Genomic DNA, 22,746 nt, shown 5'->3' with positions numbered 1-22,746 from the left:
TTCTGAGAGAGTGTCAAGTTGGGTGGCTATTCTTTTCACTCTCTCGTGTATGGGAATTAGCAATGCCTTAACAAGATGTTCCATGACGTCCACAAAATCTTTAATTGTAGGAGGGACGCAGGAAGTAAAGGTGTCCCGTGGTGATCTGACTGTTCCTTCTGCAATTTGTAGTAGTTCTTTGGTAAGTAATTCTTTAGCCGATTTTTGGGTTTTAGGAATACTTTTCATGGCGGCTTTTTTGCGTCGTTTTTTTGGTGGAGATCTAATAATAACCTGTTTCTTATTGGGCTGATTTTTAGGATATGAAGCTTTGTCTATCTTTAATACAACTGGTAAAGGTTGAAACATGGTTACCTTTTGAGTGGCCAATGAAGGAGGGATTTCTATTATGTCAGGAGGAACGAACTCTGCAATCTTTGGCAGATTTGGCGTTACCAAATCAATGAGATCAGAGGGTGCAGAGATTGTATTGTTAGCGGATTTTAATGGGGATGGGAGAGAGGATCCATTTTTTGGTGGAAAATAGGATCGGAACACTGAGGGGACATTATCCGTGTTCATTAGATCCTCATCTATGTTTTTTAAGGTCGAATTAAGAGGAAGGGGCTCAGGGGTAAGAGTCGGATCTGGTACCTGCATGATGTTTTTTAGTAGCTCTATGGATTGACGCCGTGCAATACGACGCTCTGCCAGGGCCAGGTCTCTATCAATTTCACCTGTTGCCTTGAAGAAGAATGTATCTAAAGGTCCAAGGATAGGGGTCTCTTCTGCAGGTAGTTGCACTTCAGATCCTGATTTAGGCATGATCCTGGCTACAAAGGGATATGGCCCAGCCCGGCCTTATCTGGCCTTTGAGGGCCGTAGAGGGCCCGCCCTTTGCCCGGGCTTCGCCCCGGGTGTCCTGCGACGCTGAGGGCTTTCCGATTTGTAGTGCCCCTCCCGGCGCGTATACCGCGTCGGGGAACACGCCGCCGCAGAGCCTGACGGGATTTGCAGTCCCGAGGCGGCGGCGCGGCTGGTGGCGGGAAATTCAAGTCCTTGGCTGGTCCGCGTTTGTTTCTGTGAGCGCTCTCGCAATCAGGCGCTGTCAGGTTGGGCGCTGCTCGTTTTCCTTTGATAGTGCCTCCCCCCCGCTCCACCGAGGGCTTTCCGATTTGTAGTGCCCCTCCCAGCGCGTATACCGCGTCGGGGAACGCGCCGCCGCAGAGCCTGACGGGATTTGCAGTCCCGAGGCGGCGGCGCGGCTGGTGGCGGGAAATTCAAGTCCTTGGCTGGTCCGCGTTTGTTTCTGTGAGCGCTCTCGCAATCAGGCGCTGTCAGGTTGGGCGCTGCTTGTTTTCCTTTGATAGTGCCTCCCCCCCGCTCCACCGAGGGCTTTCCGATTTGTAGTGCCCCTCCCGGCGCGTATATCGCGTCGGGGAACGCGCCGCCGCAGAGCCTGACTGGATTTGCAGTCCCGAGGCGGCGGCGCGGCTGGTGGCGGGAAATTCAGGTCCTTGGCTGGTCCGCGTTTGTTTCTGTGAGCGCTCTCGCAATCAGGCGCTGTCAGGTTGGGCGCTGCTCGTTTTCCTTTGATAGTGCCTCCTGGATCAAGTCAAATCAAAACTCAATAGTATCAACACAGAGGGCTTCATCTTTAGGGTACCTTCAATGAATATATATGATCTTCAATTTAGTGGTGGTGGTGGAGCTGGACCCACCGCCCACTCGAGGTTGACTCAGTAAAAAATCCTGGATTAATTTTCAACAACTTTTTCTCTTTCTTTCAACAGATCAGGCACATTTTTTACTTGCATTAACAGCATCCTCATGTTATGCAAAACCATGTCTTCTTGCAATCACAGGACTGCTATAAATTCAACTATTTTCTCACAACTAGATAATGGAAGTCTATCTTGGGCTTCCTGCTTTCAAATCATTCAAAACCCCCTGCATGCCTCATCTGAGGACTGCCCCCTTGCTTCACTATCTCTTCTCACTCACTGTTGTACTGTCTATTGCCTTTGAACGTGAAACAATGTGACTTCAAAGTGTTGTTCCTAGATCTTGGCGCTCTCCATAAAACAGACTCTCTGCTTCTTCACCATTGTATCACTCTTTATATTCTTTCCAAAATCCTATGCTTTGCAGTAGTCAACTGCCTGCATTCCTAACATTAGGCAGGTACCTGGATGCTGATGCTGCTCATTTCTGGCATCAAAGCATAGGAACTCTGGTTCCCGAGCTCCAGAAACTCCAGCCCTTAAAAAAAAAAGTACCTTTTCCATATTAGTGCAGTCTCCTCCTCTCCTTCATTTACTGCTCAGCACCAGGATGATTGGTTAGGGTAAAAGTGCACTTTACATATTATTTTCAATCATTCACTTAATTCAGTAAAACAATAACTATAAAAGTGTGCTTGAACTGCAATATTTGCCACAATTTCTCGAACAACTCTGGGAGGTGGGACGATGGAGGAACCCAAATAGCTTCTAAAAGTATTTTGAACAAAACTGTCATTATAAATGTCATGTGAGAGTAGGTAAACTCATTAAATGTGTACTAAAATACAACATTCAATATTTGTTCTACTAGAACTCCTTGAAGGAAAGTCCTAATCTTCCCGCAAAACTTGTTAAATACTATTATGAATACATTAATGTTAGAGCCCAGCGAGCTTTGAATTGTAGCTGTGATGTATTGGCAAAAAAATAACCCCTATGCATTATACCACTACAATGACAGGATGACCCACCAGCAATTTTTTGTCTGACTCTGAATTTGGCTTCGCCTCCAGCATCTGAAGTGTTAGCCCCCCCCCCCGAAATTTGGGTCTAGTTGCGCCCCTGATGCTACTACTACACAATCGGTAGGGTGGAAGGCTGAGGCTACGTTGCCGGGATTCCTGCTCGTGCCCTTCATAACACTGTAGATGTCAGTGGTGAGTGTCATCTTGCCGTCTTACTCTATTCCTGTGTTCCCTGTGGATCACGCCCCTGTATAGTACAGAGGGATATTTCCTGTTGAGAGAGTAACACTGCCAAATATGATCTTTCCTACATCAACATGTCTTCCCCACAAATAAAGGAATGTCTCATTTTCCACTAGCTTTGCGTTTGGTTTAGGTAATGATGCATACGACGATTAAGCAACACTGTACAAACCTGAACAGTATGGAAGGAAGCTGCTAGGACTGTAGTCAAGTTTCTTCATGAATCGGATTTGGCCGTTCTCCTTCAGGCAAAAGAAGTTTCTCTCACCAAGCACAAAGACAGAGGATGGCGCCTGACCGAAGGAGACGATGCTTATGTCCAAGGCTTGCTCGCCGATATTTAAAGTCCAGTCCGCCTACAAGAAAAGCAAAGAACACGCAAAAACCATCAGGTTAGCAACCATTTGAGCAGCAAACTGAAACGGCTTGAACCAGCAGAGATCAAACGCACAACAAAGTAAATAATTATCTTTAAGACAAAATTATCTCACAAGAAAAATAATCAAGGTCTTCCACACACTGACATATTTCCTACTGAATCAAATACATGTCTTTCCAAGGTTTGGTCACGTTTCTTTGCATGACAGATCGGATTGCCTTGAATGCACTTTATCGATATGTTCAGTGTCAAAGTCGGTTTAAATCACTGAATTGACTATAGAGCACCTCATGCCACAATCTACTAGCTGAAGACGATTTGCAGATCTCTTTCCCAACAACTGTACTATTGTACCCCAATTAACAATACCTTTGGCACTCCCTGTAAGTTTACAGTAAGTGGTACCCCTGTACCTAGAGTAAGGAAACCAAAGAGGCTCCCTGAGGGCTGCAGCACGAATTGTGCCAACCTAAAGGACCCCTCACCAAACACCTACAGACTGCCACTGCAGGCTGTGTTTCTTGGTGCAGACAAAAGTGAAAACACGACATGGCATAAAAAACCTTTGTGCCATGCCCACAGACACTGCATGGAGTATGGATAAGTCCCCCCTACAGCAGGCCTTAAAGTCCCAAGGCAGAGAGCACTATACTACATTTGAGGGCATAACTGCATGAGCAGATATGCCCCTCTGCTGGTCAGCCCTATTGCTGCTAGTACAAGTGAACAGGGAAGCCATTTTGAATACATATAGTGGACATCGGTGAAAACGAGTTTCCCAGCTACATGAAGGCTTCACCGACTATAGAGATGGTTGGTATCAAACATCTCGTATTAATGAATCCACACTGATTCCAGTGTTAGATGTATTAATACATGCACACAGAGGGCACCTTAGAGGTCCCCCTGAAAACCTGCCAGCCTCTGCTGTGTTGACTGACTGGTTTTTGCCAACCTGTTGCCAGAGACGAGTTTCTGACCACCAAGGGCAAGGGCCTTTGCTCTCAGGAGGTCAAAAACAAAGCCTGCTCAGGAAGATGGTGTTCCCACCCCCTCCCATAGTATGACCTGCCAATTAGCATCACTAGGCCAGGGAGCTTTCAAGAAGACGCTGCCTTTGAAATGAAAATCTGGCTCCCCTCACACGAGAGGAAGCCTAACCCCTTTGCCCAGAGCCCTTTTGCACCTGGACAGGTGGAAATATTAGCAAGTCAGGAAGGTGTGCCCACCCTCAGGCCAGTACCACCCCTAAGGTGGGCTACCTGAAGTGGACACATTTTTTTAGAGTTGGCCATCTGTAAGATGGCAAACTTAGGAATTCTGGGACAGGGTTATGCCCACTTCCCACAGGAAGTGATTATATAAGGAGCGTAGTGACCTCAAGGGTAAGTAGTACATTGGCAACTACCCTACACTAACCCTAATGCCCCTAAATTCAGTATTTAGGGTGGCCCCTGGCACCAGAGAAGAAGATCCAGCCCACTTGAAAGATGAAGATGGTTGTTAAGAGTTGCAAAGAGCAAGAAAAGAACATCCAGCAACTGACTTGGCATCAACCAGGCCAGCTTGCCTGCTGACCTCAACAATTGCACCAAAAGATGACTTGTCCTGCAGCAGCTGCTGCGTCTCCAAAACCTTGGAGACCTGTCAGTACTTCACCCAGGAACCAAGAATTCCTGTGGGACAGCAAACCTGTTCCCCTGCATCCTGCAGGTACCCATAATTGAGCTGTGAGGCTCCAAGACCGTAGAACCTGACACCGGAAAGCACCTCTGGACCCAAGCCTCCTAGCTAGAGCTGAAGTGGGACAAAAGTGCCAATGTGGTTCCCCAGCCCTCCAGACTCGAAGCCCACCTTGGGTTTCCCCACTGCGCATTTCTCAACAACGCCTGCCGCCTCTGTTCGTAGGCCCCCCTCTACTGCGACTGCTCCTGGTAAGAAAAACCTGATGCCTAAGGACACCTCTGCATCTGTTGCCCCTGGGTCATGGAGAAGAGGACCAAAGGTGTCCCGCAACCCTGAGCATCGTGAGGCCTGAGTCCCCCAGCTGGTTCAGACCGACTACCCTCAGTCAAAGCCTGCAGCCTCTTTTTGCAAAGATCAATCCCCATTAACTTCTATTCGGCACCCAACACTGTTTTGCAGCCCTGCACCTGGCCACCCTAGTGCCGGTGGTGGTGTCTGGCTGGTGTAGCCTTTGACCTTGCCCTCCACTCACCTTAAGTCTCGGAGATTGGTTTCGTAAGTCACTGTACTGTACCTGACTTCCACGTTTTTCCTCCCATTAGACAACATAGCAGCTTCTGAAAAATACACTAAGTGTCGACCTCTTAAATACAAAAGTATTTCTATTGAAAAACTTACTTACCTGATCGTTTTGATTCTGGTGCCTAAATAAACATATAAAGATACGTGTTATTTTTAAAATTGGTGTCAATTTCCTTTTTGAGTCAGGAGTATAATTTATTGACTATTGTGTGTATTTGTAGATGTCTAACACTCTGATAAGCCTAAGGTTGCTCGGCCACACGGCCCTCCAGAAAAGCACCTTGGGATTGCTAGAGCAAGCCCCTGTACACTCAAAAGGGAACTCTCTGGACTCCTTGCACGATATTTCTCATTTCGATATCTCATATAAGGAGCCAGTTTCCTACACCCAACTACAAAAAGCCAATGAAGATTGGACCTCTTCCCATTACATTGACCGACGTAGAAGGTTCAGGAGTGACCATGGACACCAAAGTGTTTCTTAAGAAAAAGATTAACCAGGAAAAAAAGCACCTTCAGCATCATGAGAACATTACAGCAGATCTTTCCTTACCTAGATCACATTCACATAGTCCAAGCATCAGGAACCCTAGTTCTATGATGCATAGAGAACCCCTATGCACTCTACATGGAACTCACAAAATGCTATTCGATAAACTGCAATGAATCCAGAATGCTGCTGACAATCACTGAACTTGAACAGAAGCAATAGCAACCCCCTGCGCTGGCGGCCATACACTGGTCACTTGTAAAAAAATTATTCTTCAACTCGCTCCCTATTACCCACAACATGGCAGTATACTAGTCTCTCCAATCAAAATTCACATTCGCACATAAAAGTGGAACCTTAAATAGAGACTGGCATCACTACTAACCATTCCTCAGTACAGCATAAACAGGATAGCCGATAGATTGTCATTCTAATACACACCTGCAAACTGCAGAACACTATTCCCAAGAAACTAAGGATGATCAAAAACTACTTGGAATTCAGGAAAGCAAGAAAAGCTTGGCTGTTCCCCCAAAACATACCTTAAGACTATACAGTATTTCAGTCCAAGTAGGTCTAAACATTGAAGAAGACTGATCAAATGCTGAAAGTTTGAGCCCATATTTCTACTAAAAATACCAGAAACCATTGAGGGGCCATCGTTGACATATGCATACCTATCCAGAACATCACAAAGCACCGCCACACAATACCACATACACAAACTATGAATATATGGAAAGAAGCTTGAAGTGAGACTGCATCTATTTATCACACTTTTCTGGAACAGCACACACTTTTTTGCTAAGTTGAATCTCAATAACACCTAACCTCTTTGAAACCCCACTCGTGACATCAGCTTTCCCATTCACAGCACATCTACAATCATCAAACTCCCAACCATGCACCCACAGGGTGCTCAACACTCTTGGGGTCCTACCCAGAGCTTGCCATCGCTGTAAAAATAACACATGGCGGAGGGCCTGATTCATAAAGGTAAAAATACACTTGTGTAAGTTTACTATTCTTTGGGTATTCACAAAAAACAAGTTTAATTTTACTATTAGTTATTTTCCGACGGCGAAGACTGCAGTCAGGAGGACTCTGCCATAAAAATATTGGACAGGCCTATTGTTTTATGTACGGAGTCTCTGCCATGATTGTGGATTCCCCTCAGACGTAAAACTACTATTAATCATAAACATACATAAAAGTGTATGTTTACCTTTGTGAATCAGGTCCAGTGAGTAGCAACTTACTCTAGTCACAAGAACGAACTTTAGACCTCACAAGAGGTATGGAAAATGTTACATAGGTACCAATTCCATCCATCTTGAATATGTGAAAATGTTATGTTTACGTACTCATACCATGTTCAAATTCCTCCTTTTTATCACCTCTTGCACCACACATCCTAAGGGGCAGAGAGCAAGTGTCAGAGCTCGTAACCAACCAATTGTGCTAATGTCAGCATTTTTACCCTCAGACTTCATAAAAGAAGGGCGCTTTGCAAGTACTTCTTACCACCCATTTGAAAAATCTTATACACATTAAAATACCAGTATCTCGTCTAGGCCATTCTTACAATGGTGGTGGCACAGAATAATTCACATTGTTGGAGTGCGTTGGTTGGCTGGTAACGGTGGCACTGTATTTGGCAGCACCAGCAGGAAGGGCAAGGTTCAGTGGCATCCCTTGAAAAACATTGGAACCTGGCACTTATTTATTCATTAGTAATTAAGCCCTGCATCAGATAGCCCCACTGGACTTGCTGTGTGTCTTCAATCTTGCTGACACTATTTGGATTTTATCTTCACAAATGTGCAAGTTCTCTTTAATGATGCAGATTTCAAGCTCAGCTCTAGAGTGTCTATTTTACGGCTAAGGAGTAACGCTTCCTTTGTCCATGCAAGTGTGTATTTAAATTCTGGGCTAATGTTGAAATGCCCCTTCCACGCTTTGTTGATTTCTGATTCACTTCCTGTGTTTCAACACATTATTATGGACAGAGGCATTCGGCATCTATTTAAGATAACGCTGTAGCCAACATTGGATTCCAGTGCTAAAGCCTAGTGGGAGCATGAAGAGTGTTTTTCAGAACTTACCTTCACGTGGTCTGATTTTAGCTGTGTAAAAGATGTGCCCTATAGGCTATTTGGCTTCTCACTTTTTCCCATAATACTTTGTTAATTACTAGAACAATCTGTTACCAAGTGAGCAAGCAAACAGGAGCGTTCATTGATGCCTCTCATTTTTCAGTTCCCTCTTAAAGTGTGCTTACCAGTTCATGTTGCTGGAAAGGTCAAGGAAAGCTTCCTAAAGCTCTCTACCCCTGATGTTAAACTCTACCCATGTGTCAATGTTTCTAAAAGACCTTTATCTTTGTCTTCTGGAAGTCTATTTTTGGCTATTTGTTGTACAGTATTTTTCTTTGACTGTCAGCTGTGCTTGAAGACCTTATGGGGTAGGAGGGACGAGGATGGAATTGTCACCATACAGTAACGATGTCATCTAAAAGCCCTCTATGGCAGGCACATCTTGGGAGGCTTGCAAGACTTCTGTGGATATCATTCCTGTAAAGCGAGAAACGAAGCAGGGCAAGCAAGTGGCAGCGCATTACTCCCCCAGAGATTGGAAACTGTCTGCTGAGCACTTCTATTTGATTTACCATTACATGGGAGACTAAAGCTGATGAAAAGTCCAAAACAGCTAAATGTTTGACCGTGCTTTACTTATTCACTTTGTGAGAAAATTCAAAACATGGTCTTCGGTGGAAAGCCCTTGTCTTAATCCGGCTTGGATTAGATTTAATATGTCCTGTCCTTCAATGCATTCTTCCACAGTGTCTATGACTAGTTAAAGGCATATTTTGCAGTCTATATCTGCAAATCTAAAGGATCTGCCTGGATAGCACCTGGATACCCTGTCGGGTGATTAGCCGCTCTTTATAAATTCTGATTGACTGGTCTGTAAAATTTTAGATCATTCTTGAGGACCTTCTTGTAAAAGGGAATAATTATGCTGTTCAGCAATGAAAATGGGCAGGCCTGATAAAATGAGATCCCTAAGACAAATAGTGCCAGTACTGATACATGCCATTCCAGCTGATGTTTATAGACCACTGGTGGAATCATACTCAGTCCTGGCTTTTTGCTTTGTACGGTCACAGACTGCCTTCTTTACTTTCTCCTCTGTAAAGAAATCTGCATATTTTTCTCTTATCCCACATTCTTCACCTGTACTTGTGTTCTTTGAAGAAGTTGATGGTACAATACTATTCTCGGTTTCATTGCTTACAAAGTTTGCTGTGTAAAAAACTTCGGTGAAGGACATTATCCAGCTGTCATAGGTCATATTTGCCTCCAATAGTTCTTTGCAGCATCTTGTACTTTGCTAATTTTTCTCCAGAAGGGTTGTGTGTCCTTCTCCAGTTCAGCTTTTTCCAGGGCTTTAGGTTTCTTCTGCACGGACTCTGATTTCGTTCTCTAAATCAAATTTGCGTAAATCCTTCTAGCCCTCCTGATTTTCTCTGTGCCAGCACAGGTTTGGACTAATCACTTAAGAACTTCCTTGATTTGTTTGCAGTCCTCATCAAACCATGCTGCATCCTCATTGCACAACACACACTTGGCAGGTGATCAGTTCTCCAGTGAGTCATCTTTGAAAGCGTACACCGCTACCTACATATGGGCTGCCGGTGCATTGAGTGTGAGTATTAGGTGTAATTGTTCCCCTATATAAGCTTATGTGTAACTTATTAAATGTTAGTGTTGTGCTTCTCACCAAGGTCTTTGAAAGAGTCGCCAGGCACCAACAGCAAATAAAGCTCCTAGCTACAAGTCCCTAAATACGCCCTAAGTGTTTAGCTGGTGGAATGCGGTTACTCTCAATTAGCTTCGGTATAACCCATAAAGTGTGATAGTTAAGTGTAGTCTCTGACAAAACATCTGTGTATAACTCCGAAGTTGAGAATTGTGCCTGGCTTTCTCACCATACGTCATTATATAAACTGAATGTGAACATAAAGTATTCTTTCCTCTATATATGTGAGCATGTGTTCCCTTGAAAGAAAGCATCCTGCATACCTTTACTGCATTGTGTGTGACACAGAATGTGACAACTTTGTAGCACTGCTCCCAGGATACCTATATATAACCCAACCATTACTATATCGGAACATGAGAATTTTAATGTGGTCTACAGTTAAACCAAAATGTAATATTGTATACATATCAGCAACGTCTGTTGCCCCATTGGGTGTGAGAAATGTTTTTCCAATTATCTAGATATGTGTTGCTTTGATTGCCTTCTCTGCCATGATCTAAAACTAGAACCATGACATGTTTCTTGTTCTCTGGCAACAGGTCCATCTCACTACCTGAGCACTGCTCCTTGTCCTGTATCTCACCTTCTGAATGTGCTATAGTGTCTGTCTGTGTGCTCGATCTTTCTGGTATTCACAAAGTGCTGCCTAATCTTTGAGCCATGAAAGTATTTCTATCACTAAGTACTATTATAATCTTATCCTATACATCTTTTATTCTCATGTTTTTGTTTTAAATATTTTACAGAAGCATCGTAACTCCACTGAACCATTTTTATCATGACTTTTGGATTTAAACAACACTTAAGTATTTATAAATCAGGTTGTTAGTTAAAACTTACTTCTCATTTACAAATTTCATCAGGTTTACCCATTCTGTTTTGCATTACATGAAATATTGAGGGAAATATACAAAAATTAAAAAATTGTTATAAAAATACACAAATAATTTAGCTCAAGTACAACAACACTTGAAGGTCTGAGTTTATGCAATACAACTTTAAATCTTGATATATTATGTTCCTTATATGTGTATACCCTTTCTATGTAGTTATGTATCTATTTATTTATTACTTTACTCCTACTGTAGAAGAAACAAAATAACCTTTGACTCTCTTCAATCCACTACTCTGTCTCACCCAATAGCTCTCAATATACCCTCTAAATCTACTCTTTGACTCATTCCAAACCTCGTTCTACTATGAACTCCAAAATAATCCTTTCTAGACTCTTCCCTCTTCTATCCCTCCTTAGCTCAGCCAAACCTTATCTTACTACTATGATCTCTCAAACAACCCTTTCTAAAGTCTCCCCTCACATATCCCTCCTTTGATCCATGCCAAACATCATTTTACTAGTATGATCTCCCTAATCCCTTTCTAGAGACTCTTCTCTTCCCTCCTCCATCTCTCTTTTTACTCATCCCAAACTTCATCTTACTACTATGACCTCCTAACCAACACTTTCTAGACTCTTCCCTCTTCTATTCTTTCATTATCCTATTCCATCTAACAAATAGACGTGAATGTCCACCGCTGAAATAAACACATTTTTCCCTATACTGATTCACCACTAATCCTTTTTGGGTTCCGGAGAAGCATGCTACTCGCCAAAAATTGCTTTGAAGCCTCGTCAGGGGAAGTAAGCATTATATAAATACAATTACAACAATGGTGCACTTTCTTTAAGCTACTTAAAAAGTTAACAGATTGTCAGAATTTGTCAATAAAGTTCCTTGGTGGGCCTATTTCGGTTGCATTTATGCAAGAAGTGCCATACAGTTGCGATGTGATGTCTTCTGTTTCTCTCTCGATCCATTTTTGAAACTTGAATTTCAATACTTGATTCCACGGAACACTTAGGTGCTGAACTCCAGAAAGTTCTCCAGCTGATGCACTTTCAAGGCCCTTTTTATTATGCCTCCTTTGATGCCCAAGCGTAGAGCGTTGTGGTCGCTCTACAGTCGGCAGGTTAGTCTGATTTTTTCCATACTTGTGCCAATCTGCTGTTATGTAATCGATTACTGCCAAGGCTCCATTTGCCTTGTAGGTCATATGAATTACGAGCTGTGTCCAAACCTTCTCTCGTGAAAACAATTTTAAGACATTTTACTCTTGTATCTTTTTCATTTAAGTTACAGTACAGGGAGGGGATGTTTAGTCTGTGTTTCAGTGCAAGTGTTGGCTTGTAATCATGTTCCCATTCACCCATCATACTTTGTAAGTTACCACATATAAGGATGGAAGGATTTTACATTGCTGTTTTTTTTAGGTCAAAGCCTAACAGACAGCAGCTGTCTCATTTGCTGACGACATCCTAGGGACATTCAGAAAGCTTCCCTGAGAATGCATTCTGCTCATTGCTTAGCATTGACTTTGTGGTTTTTAACTCACATGTGCTTCCTTTCTTTGTGCTGCATTTATTTGTTTTAGGCCGGTCAGCTTGAGTTTGTCCCTTTCCTTGCCCAAACCCTATTTACTGTATTGCTCCACCAGTGCTGCATTTCTGTAATCAGGCCTTTAAATCTTGTTCTTATCTGGTTACATTTGCTGTGCATTCAAAGACAGAAGTCAAATGTCAGACTCCGTCTTCCTGGGAGCTTGGTGTTTACTTTTCTTTCTCTGACTTCAAACTGAGAAGATTTATGTGACAATCATACTGGCTACTCGGAGTGTGCTGTACAATGTTATATTTTTTTCTCGCACACAACAAAATGTAATTGTCGATAAATTAACTGTGCAGATATTTCAGAATATTGAAAGCACAAATTAAGCCTATTTTTGGTAATTCTGAAGTGTGATGTAATTTCCACACAGCGTTTGTGCTCTGTGCAATATAAGCTGTAAAACTGTATGTCTGGGCATATGTAATGGTCATTTCAATTGAAGATGTGTTGTCTGTAATAGCAATGTGCTATCACACCATGCATACTTCACTTTACCTCATTCCACTCTCTCTGCACCACTCCATAACATTGCACTCTACTCTGCACGCCTCCAGGCTATGCCAATCCACACAGCGTTCACTGCACTCTACTCTGCACCACTCAACCCTATGCCACTTAACTCAACGCTTCTCTACTCTACACCACTCGACTCTATGCCAATGCACTCTGTCACACACAAGTCTACAATGCACCACTGTACTCTTCACCAATGCACTCTACACCACTCAAATCTACTCTGCACCAATACATTCTATGACACTACTCTATGCCTCTACACTCTACGCCACTTCACTATACTCTGAAACAATCGTATGTATGCCACTACACTCTACATCATTTCACTCTATGCCACTGCAGTCTACCCTGCACCACTCCACTCAACCCCACTGCACTATATGCCACTCTACTCTGCACCACTGTACTGTATGCCACTATTCTCTACCCTGCAATACTTTACTCTATGCCACTGCACTCTAAACCACTCTACTCTACACCATTGCACTATATGTCCCTTTACTCTGCACCACTAGATGCCACTGCAGCCTACACTAGTGCACTCTGTGCCCCTCTACTCTACACCACTGCACTCTATGACACTCTACTCTGCAACACTGCACCCTCTGTCACTGATCTCTGTTCCACTCTTTTCTATCTCTGTGCACTCTACCCTGCACAACTCTACGCCACTTTAATCTACTGTGCCTCACTGCACTCTATAACACTGCATTTTACACCACTTGACTCTACGCCTTTCTACTCTACATCACATTACTCTATGCCAGTACACTCTACCCACTCTACTATGCACCACAGCACTACTGTACTCTGCACCACTGTACTCTATGCCAATGCACTCTACACCAATGCACTCTATGCCACTGCACTCTATTCCACACCCCTCTACTCTGTGCCAATGCAGTGAAGGCCACTGCACTCTACTCTGCGTCACACATCTCTACACCACTCTACTGCACTAAATGCCAATCCACTGTACGGCACTAAACTCTATGCCACTTTATCCTGTACCAATCCTCTCTAATCTGTTCTGCACCACTGCACTCTATGCCACTCTACACCTCTGTAATCTACCCTGCACCACTTCACTGTACGACACGCCTCGCTACGCCACGCTACGACACTCCACGGTATGACACTCCACGCTATGACACTCTTATGCTCTGCTCCATTAAGCCCTACTCCACTCTAAGCCACTCAACTGTACAACACTCTACGACGTTCTACGCAACTCCCTCTATGCCAGTATATGCCACTTTAGTCCATTCAACTCTACAACAGATTATTCCACTATTCTCCCTCCATGACGCTCCACACAACTCTACACCAATTCACACTATTCCATGGTCCACGACGCCACCCTTCGACCCCTACGCCACTCCATAACACCCCACTCTGATCCACTTTACAACACTCCACTTCCCTCACCTTTACCCCCTAACTTTTAGCCATTCTGAACAGCAGCCAGCTGGCGTACAACATGGCTAAAACATATTGGCAAAGCCGAAAGCTCTTGTATAGGCAAGACATTTAGGCTTTTGCAGTGCTTGTTTCCACTGCGTCTCCAATGACGTCTAGAAGTTTGATATATCCCTCCTTCCCTTTCTGCTCGGCGTTTACATTATTAAAGATCAGAATGGAGTTGTCGATCAGGGAGTGCTTTGGTAGCTGACTACTAGTTAGTCCGCCCCTTCATTTGTGGTCTGAACCTTTCTAGGCATGGTGCTGTTCTTTAAGGACTCCTGGCAGTAGCTTGTCCTTTGTTTTGTAACGATATGCTTTGTCTGAGGCATCTTTTATTTGCTGCCCCCTGAACGCTTATAGACTCGCCAGACTATGAGGCGGCAGTGGAGTGAGTGTCCTTTCGAGCTTAGCCTAATCTTTATAGTGGTGTCCCCTTCTTTTTGGGTCATCACATCTATGTCTCCTCATCAGTATGCGAGGAGCCAACTTCAAGTTTACACAGATTTTGATTGCTGGTGGTGGATGCTTAATTGAATCATTATGTGGCTGTGCCTCTAGCGCACTCATTGGTGCTACTTTGATGATACTAAAGCATAGTCTGGTGCTCCATAATGCGCCCTGGTACTCGGGTACGCTTGAGGCGTGAGATGCGTTCGGGGTGCGAGTGTTGTGAATTCACACTTGTATTGTCGCAGAGGTCGACAGCCATTTCAAGCCATCACAAGCTCTTGCAAGCCACAAATCCACAAAGGTATGATGGGTCATCACATCAGAATACTTACCATGGCATCAAAACACTGTGGAACTGTGTCAGGAGTGTGAAGCTCAAAAGAAATGCAACATTCAATACAAAACAATGCGGTTACGAGAAAATACAGGATCCATATTAGTGTTATTTCAACCACATAAGGGTCAAATTTAGTCTACATTATATGAAACAGTACGATCTATTTAACCTGAACGAACAAGAGGCTCATGACCTGATAAATTGAGGTAGTAGAGGGTGTTGATGTGACCATGTGTCACATGCTAGCCTCCTTCGTGTTCCTCACTTCACTTCCGCCTTAATATGGTCGCAGAACTCGCCAGAGGCTGGCAATATCCTTGTTAAGCAGATGTTACTTTATTCCATATATTCTTATAACCATTATTACTGGTCTCAGTATTATTGTGAGCAGCGTTCTTGCCATGCTTCTCACTAATAGTTTAAAAAACATAAATTATTATTATTAAACAATTCTATTACTTAAATGACGTGTAGTTGTGAGCGAGACTGTGGCTGGATCCCGAGCAGGGATGAGGCTGTGGTGATACCGCAGGGGTGAGTGCAGGTAATGAAGCATCCTTCTCTCAACAGGCTAAATTGAATTCCAAGCACCATTACACAGGCTGTGTATACAAAACAGTGACCTTGCGACCTCAGTGCTCAGGTCAGTGGCGCTGCTGAATGAAGCAGATGCGGCCCAGAGTAAGAGTAACACCGGAGAGGGCCTCTTAGGAAGGGAGCTGGGCCACCAGTAGCTAGACCAAAACAACCGGCCTTGGAAGCCAGGCCTCTCCTCGGCTCCTGCCGCCTGCCGCGCAGATGGCGTTTAAGAGCAAACCCAGTGTCAGGAGGAGGAAGCAGGCGGCAGGGACTTGCGAGAAACGCCCAAGGCGGACTGAAATACACAGGGAGCCATCCACAACATATGAACCTATATATTTTTAACATTTTGATTGTTTGTTCAAGAATGGCAGTGGTTCTGTGACTCTCACTTTCATATATTTTACGTGCAGCTGCTTTGAGGCAACTCGGTAAGAACTGTGCAATGCCAACGTGGACTATTCGGGCTACTTCTGAGAGGCTACATATAATATTGCTTTATTCTGCACGTTTGAGAGCAGTAAGACTAACGAATGTAAGGGTACTCAATTTATCAATATTACTGGAATTCGAACTTGTGATCTGCAGTTTGCAGCAGACACAAGCGGTGGTTGTACTCTCTGAACCATCTTGGCCACATGGGTTCCTTTAGAATATATAAATTCCTCTTGTAAACCACCTCAGCCATTATCTGACAAAACAGAGAACCTGGGGTGCCCTATCTAACTAGAGAGAAGTAGAGGTGACCTCCTCACGGTGCAAGAGAGTCGTTACCAACTTCTAGGAACTGAGGATTGATGAAATATATAAAGTTATGTTTACAGTGTCTCTGTTACTCTCCGGCCCCGGGGGACATCCCGCCTAATCACAGGTGGCTGAGATTTTCCACCTATGGGATTACCAGGTGTGGGAACACTGGGTCCAATTTTACCAGGTGAATGCGCTAGCCAGTATGAGTATGAGCCAAGACAGGTGGAGAGGACACAAGCACATCCCACCCTACCACCTCCTGCCCCTGCAGACCCACCTCTGGGAGCATGGAAGGCTCTGCCACTTCTGGTCCCCCGCCTTCCCCGCCCCGGGCAACGTCCCCACATCCACTGACCCAAAGAAGTTGTTGAAAAGGAGCAGAAAAGAGGCCATCAGTCAGCCCAGAGTATAAATCCATGTGGTCTTTGACCTGGTAAAACCTAGCCTGAATGTTATTCCATATTCTGCTCAGCATCCCTTGCAACTGTAGGGAAGCCCCCAAGTCTATTAGGTCTCGCCTATTACCAACCTGTCCGAAGGGCCTCTGGTGAACTTTGAAAGTGGGGGGCACAAAATGTACTAGAAACAAAACAGGTCCTTGGAGTCTGGCTAACTGTTATGGCTTAGATAGTAAACAAAAGTACTTGCATCCGTTTAAAGCTTAAGAAAAGAGAACCACTGGTGCCACAGGTATCAGTATACAATCATAAAAATTACTAAAAAAAAAATCATTAAAAATACATGATTTATTAAGTGCAATGCATTGTTCTGTACAAAAGTTTCATGAGAACAGGTTAAAAACACATTTTCTTGATCACATAAAAAGGAAAAACAAGTTGTCGACGCAGCGTTTCGGTTGTGAAATTTACACCTTCTTCAGGACAGTTTTTCTATATAATAGAAAACATACAATTAATTCACACACACATTAACACACACTGTCTGCTTTATACTAAGTACCTTCTGGCAGCTTTATCAGCTGCTAATCTTTTAAAATGGTGGCGGGGCCCACCCCCCGAACAAAAAGGCAATTCTCATTTTGATTCCGTCAAATAACTGAATGCACAGCCGCCAAGTGCCTCCCCGGGAGACGAAGATGCTCTTTTTAGACGCAGATGTCCACCTATATATAGCTTAACTGTGGCGTTAAACCCGTTTTCAGGCGTTCTTATTTTGGCCAGTTTGTCAGACAAAGGAAATGAAGAAGGGTGAATCCGTATGCCCAGGATCACACAGTGTGGTAAATCCGGTGACACAGCTATAAATGTTAAGTCACAAAACCAAATCTCCACTCAGGCGTTTTGAAGTTTCTAGCTTTTAGCATTATTATTAACTCATTTCGTTGCCCTTTCTTCCCCCCCAGAAAACAAAGTACGCTATCATTTGGGTGCAGTTTTCCTGATTAAATATTGTTCCGTTCAGTCACTGAATAAATGTTGAGTTGGACCCCGAGTTGAACGGTTTTCTTGTAGAACTTCTTTAAGCTTAAGGGAACGCAGGCAACTGATTTTCGGCAAGAATCACTGTTGCCCACTGACTTAAACAGTAAAGCGTGAGTGTACTCCCATGTTAAAAATTACATACAAACGGAGCACTCACTGGGTTACCACAGGTCTTCAGTTCGACTTATAAATTGCAGCTTAACTACAGACACAAAGCAGAAAGCACCCTTTAAAGATGTTGTATGTTCAGATTAGATGTGTTTTGTCTTTTATAACTGCAATAGGGCGAGAGAGAGAAAAGTCAATGCGTGAAATGTTTGGGTCAGCTCTATTTTGTCTCGCCAGTCTCTGAGACAAAGGCGCAACCAAAGCCAATTATACACCATCAGCCTAGCTTGGTGTGCCCCCCTCTAGGGCTGAAGTAGAACAATCCTTGAGTGGCCCTGCTGTATTTACTCCGATACATTGGTACGGTCTAGCCCGGACCAAAAATAACTGTCCGGGTACGAAAAATAAAAGCTCCATAGATTTACAAATTCCGAATTGAGTCTTTAGGTGACAGTGTTGATTGCAGGCCTCTGAGGGCACCCTTAAGAAGCCATGCGTGCCAAGGTTGCGTTTTGAAGCGGCTGAACTGCTCTGCTCACTCACTGCAGCTCTGAAGAGAGTAATGCGTTAGCCATTAAGAGGCCAGCACACGTTGGCTCCAAAATCCGCGTGGCCAGCCCGCCTGGCATTGTCCCGCTGACAGATAGACAAGCTCAGGCGGGCACAGTGTTTTTAATAGTTTTAAATAGCACACCAGAGACAGAACGAGCGAAAGATTTAAAGAGATACAAAACGGGTGGCGGGGTGATAGGTGGTTGTAATTAGAGAGGGGGGAGTGAGAAAAAAGCCCAAGGAGGTCCGAGTCCACCTGTGATGTCAGAGACTGAAGATACCGGTCTGGATTCCTTGGAGGCTCCCTTAGTATGACACAGCCAGCTAGGCCATGTGCCTCAGCATCACTCCTCTTGTAGAAAGTCTGTCCCTGTGCCTTGCGATAAGGAGAACAGTTTGATGGCCATCTCTTTAGCGCCAAGAAGCACAGAGACTTATCTGTCCATCTGTGATGTCACATCAGACACTAGAGTTTCCAGGCTGGATTCATCACAGGCTCTCTGAGTAAGTAAATCTTGACCCTGCCCTATTATGTACAACATCACTTACCCCATGGTATCCTTTGTGCTGCTTAAGGCCCATCTCTTGTGCCAAGAAGCCCAGAAAGTGCTAAGTGCATTTGTGACCAGAGACTCAAGAGTTTCCAGGCTGAATTCTTCAGTCTCTCTGAGTAAGGAATAGAACCTGTGAGAGCGGTTTGAGCTGTGAGAGCTGTGTGGGCTGTTGGAGCTGTGAGAGCTGTGAGGGCTGTGAGGGCTGGGAGGGCTGGGAGAGCTGTGTGGGCTGTGAGAGCTGTGTGGGCTGTGAGAGCTGTGTGGGCAGTGTGGGCTGTGAGAGCTGTGAGAGCTGTGTGGGCTGTGAGAGCTGTGTGGGCTGTGTGAGCTGTGTGGGCTGTGTGAGCATTTGTGACCAGAGACTCAAGAGTTTCCAGGCTGAATTCTTCAGTCTCTCTGAGTAAGGAATAGAACCTGTGAGAGCGGTTTGAGCTGTGAGAGCTGTGTGGGCTGTTGGAGCTGTGAGAGCTGTGAGGGCTGTGAGGGCTGGGAGGGCTGGGAGAGCTGTGTGGGCTGTGAGAGCTGTGTGGGCTGTGAGAGCTGTGTGGGCTGTGAGAGCTGTGTGGGCAGTGTGGGCTGTGAGAGCTGTGAGAGCTGTGTGGGCTGTGAGAGCTGTGTGGGCTGTGTGAGCTGTGTGGGCTGTGTGAGCTGTGTGAGCTGTGTGGGATGTGAGAGCTGTGTTGGATGTGAGGGGCTGTGTGGGCTGTGAGAGCTGTGTGGGCTGTGAGAGCTGTGTGAGCTGTGAGGGCTGTGAGAGCTGTGAGCTGTGAGGGCTGTGAGAGCTGTGTGGGCTGTGAGGGCTGCGTGGGCTGTGACAGCTGTGTGGGCTGTGAGAGCTGTGAGAGCTGTGTGGGCTGTGAGAGCTGTGTGGGCTGTGAGAGCTGTGTGGGCTGTGAGAGCTGTGTGGGCTTTGTGGGCCGTGAGAGCTGTGTGGGCTGTGAGAGCTGTGTGAGCTGGTTGCGCTGTGAGAGCTGTGTGGGCTGTGAGAGCTGTGTGGGCTGTGAGAGCTGTGTGGGCTGTGAGAGCTGTGTGGGTTATTTATAATTAAAAAAAAGAAATGTCATGATCAATGCCAATAGCTCTACCTTTAATAGTGCCGAGACCATTGCATTGCGTGTGTGTGGGGGGCTCTGTGTATGTGTGGGGCTCTGTGTGTGTGTGGGGCTCTGTGTGTGTGGGGGGTTCTGTGTGTGTGGGGGGTTCTGTGTGTGTGTGGGGATCTGTGTGTGTGTGGGGATCTGTGTGTGTGGGGGGGATCTGTGTGTGTGGGGGGCTCTATGTGTGTAGCTGTGTGTGTGTGTGTGTGGGCTCTGTGTGTGTGTAGGCCTCTGTGTGTGCAGCTCTGTTTGTGAGGCTGTGTGTGTGTGGGGCTCTGTGTGTGGGGCTCTGTGTGTGGGTAGCTTTGTGTGTGTGCCTCTGTGTGGGTATAAATGCAATAGGTCATGCATTTGCGAGCAATTAAGCTATTGACATTGTAAATGACAATGCCATTTTTTTTTAACGATTAAGCTATTGACAATGGAAATGACAATGCCATTTATTTATGGTTTCGAAAACAAAAATAAATAATGGGCAATGCCAATAGCTCTACCTTTAATATTGCCGAGACCATTGCATTATAAATGCTTGTTTAAATGGGCAAACGGCGCATTTTCTAGCACGTGTTCCAGTGTAACAACCCGATTTCTAGTTTTTGAACCTTCAGGGGACACCAAGCACTGAGACATGGCAGAGTGCAAAGAGTAATAAGGGGATAAATGGCGAAGAGAGGTCAGAGAGTAAGTTATGCAAAAAAAAAGAGATCGGAGACAGGAAGAAAACAGCAGAGTGTGAGACATCTGTAAAAGAATGGCGAACTGGAAAGTGTCACAGAGAGAAAATCGAGGGGGAACACAGAAAACTAAAAGTAGGATATGGAAATAGTATATAGAAGTGAGGGCAGAATGTGACGTGTTGATAATAGTAAGAGTCGAGGCAGATAAGAAAACTGGCAGTGGATAGAAGTGGCAGAAAATTGAGAGTTGGAGAAGTGGAGACAAGTGGCGCATGGAGAAGAAGGAGAGAGGTAAGAAGTGGGGACCAGAGTACAGTAACGCTACTAGTGCATGGGTAAAGAAGAGCGGGCAGAGTGTCGTAGTATTAAGAGGGAGGACTAGAAGCTAGGGAGTGACAGAACTTATGGGGAGGAAGCGGCAAACGGGGAGGAAGTGGTAAACTGGGAGGCAAGGAGTGACGAAACATTAAGCCGATTACAAAAGGTATTCTGCTGAAAAATGTGTACACAGGGGAAAGAGGCTAAGAGTGAAACAAATAGAGCGGAAGCACTTGTAGAAGTGTGGGAGAGGGCAAATGAAGACAGGCAAGCCAAGGGGAGAAGTTGTAGTGAGAAGGGGAGATACTGCCATGTCTCTCCAAGTAATCAGTTTACACCACATTACAATCCAGAATCTGCCAAGCCCACTGATGCAGCATCTCCAGCGCCGTATCTGTTTATAGTTTCTTGTTTTGCGAGTTATTTTATTTGAGAATCTTTTGAGGCAATGCCTCTTATCTATATTTCCCCCAAAAACAATTGTGAACAATTTGGGTGAGAACAGCATCCGCAACGTCAGCTGCGCGTTTACCTTGGTCTTGTTCGAGAAATGTAACATAAGCAGACAATCCTAGGACCTGTTTTGTATTGGCAGTATTGCACTGCCATGGAAAATGTCTGCTCTTTTCCACGTTTGTCTTTTTTATCCCGAAAGAAACCTACACCCCCACCTTTAAAAATACATCTGTGGCTTGCCCTGGATGTAAGCGAAACACGGAAGATAGTACCATTTAGCTTGTCCCCTGTGATAGGCTCAATGCAAATGATTTGACCTTGTAAGTATTCTGCAGCAAGCTTTAATTTTCTAGAAAGCACGAAAATAAATACCGATCCTGATTTGACCTAGTTGAAATTAAGGGTTTGTGAAGAAGTAGAACAGTGATCCATATGTAATTGTAGAAGACTTTCTTTTTTACAGTAGTTCAGGATACATCGAAACGTCCCATTCATAAGGAGTCCAACGAGCCACAGACTCGACGGAGTTCTAATACAAACCGCACCCTAACAGGTTAACATTATAAGAACCTACAAGGTTGCTACAGGATACCACACATCTTTCCCCCAACAAACATTTAAGATTGTATATTACGGTCAAGGGGTCTACACCCTACAACAGAACAATAAACGGTATCAGAAAAATATTATAATAATACACAAGAATAACTGTAAATCTCTGCACCAAATAACATAAAATCAAGATTCCCTTTAGTTCATGACGTAATTGCGCAAAGCTTTAGGGGCTTTACATTTGAGTGTGCTTCTACACAAGGGTGACTGTAAATCTTAGCTTTCGCAAGTGACTCTCTTGGTTTGTACCCCGGGGCGAATCACCACAATCCTACCAAGATTCCAGATGCAACTATCATCAAGTTTGATGGCATTCTGAAACAATTTTACTACCTTGAAAGCTGGTAAATACCTAGAAGCTCCAGATTTCTGTGGGTCTCTCACTCTCATGCTGTCACCCACCTGTACATCAGTTCTTGAAGTAGCATGTCTTACATCAACATTTTTCTTCCACTTG

The 22,746-nt window shown here is 44.5% G+C and overlaps 1 protein-coding gene across 4 annotated transcripts in view; it reads right to left on the bottom strand.

Annotated features, from left to right (window-relative positions):
• The window catches only part of BBS9 (Bardet-Biedl syndrome 9), a 2,055,975-nt gene that overhangs the window by 1,629,912 nt on the left and 403,317 nt on the right, over nucleotides 1–22,746 (bottom strand). For all 4 annotated transcript variants that reach the window (XM_086964810.1, XM_086964812.1, XM_086964809.1 and 1 more), the window contains exon 8: nucleotides 3,144–3,327. In XM_086964810.1, the coding sequence (XP_086820936.1) occupies nucleotides 3,144–3,327 (184 nt within the window). The remainder of the gene's footprint in view (nucleotides 1–3,143; nucleotides 3,328–22,746) is intronic.

Source organism: Lissotriton vulgaris, chromosome 4_1 (assembly GCF_964263255.1).
Source record: "Lissotriton vulgaris chromosome 4_1, aLisVul1.2, whole genome shotgun sequence".
Taxonomy (NCBI): domain Eukaryota; kingdom Metazoa; phylum Chordata; class Amphibia; order Caudata; family Salamandridae; genus Lissotriton; species Lissotriton vulgaris.
The sequence above is the reverse complement of the archived record's forward strand: the minus strand, read 5'-3'. Positions and strand labels throughout refer to the sequence as shown.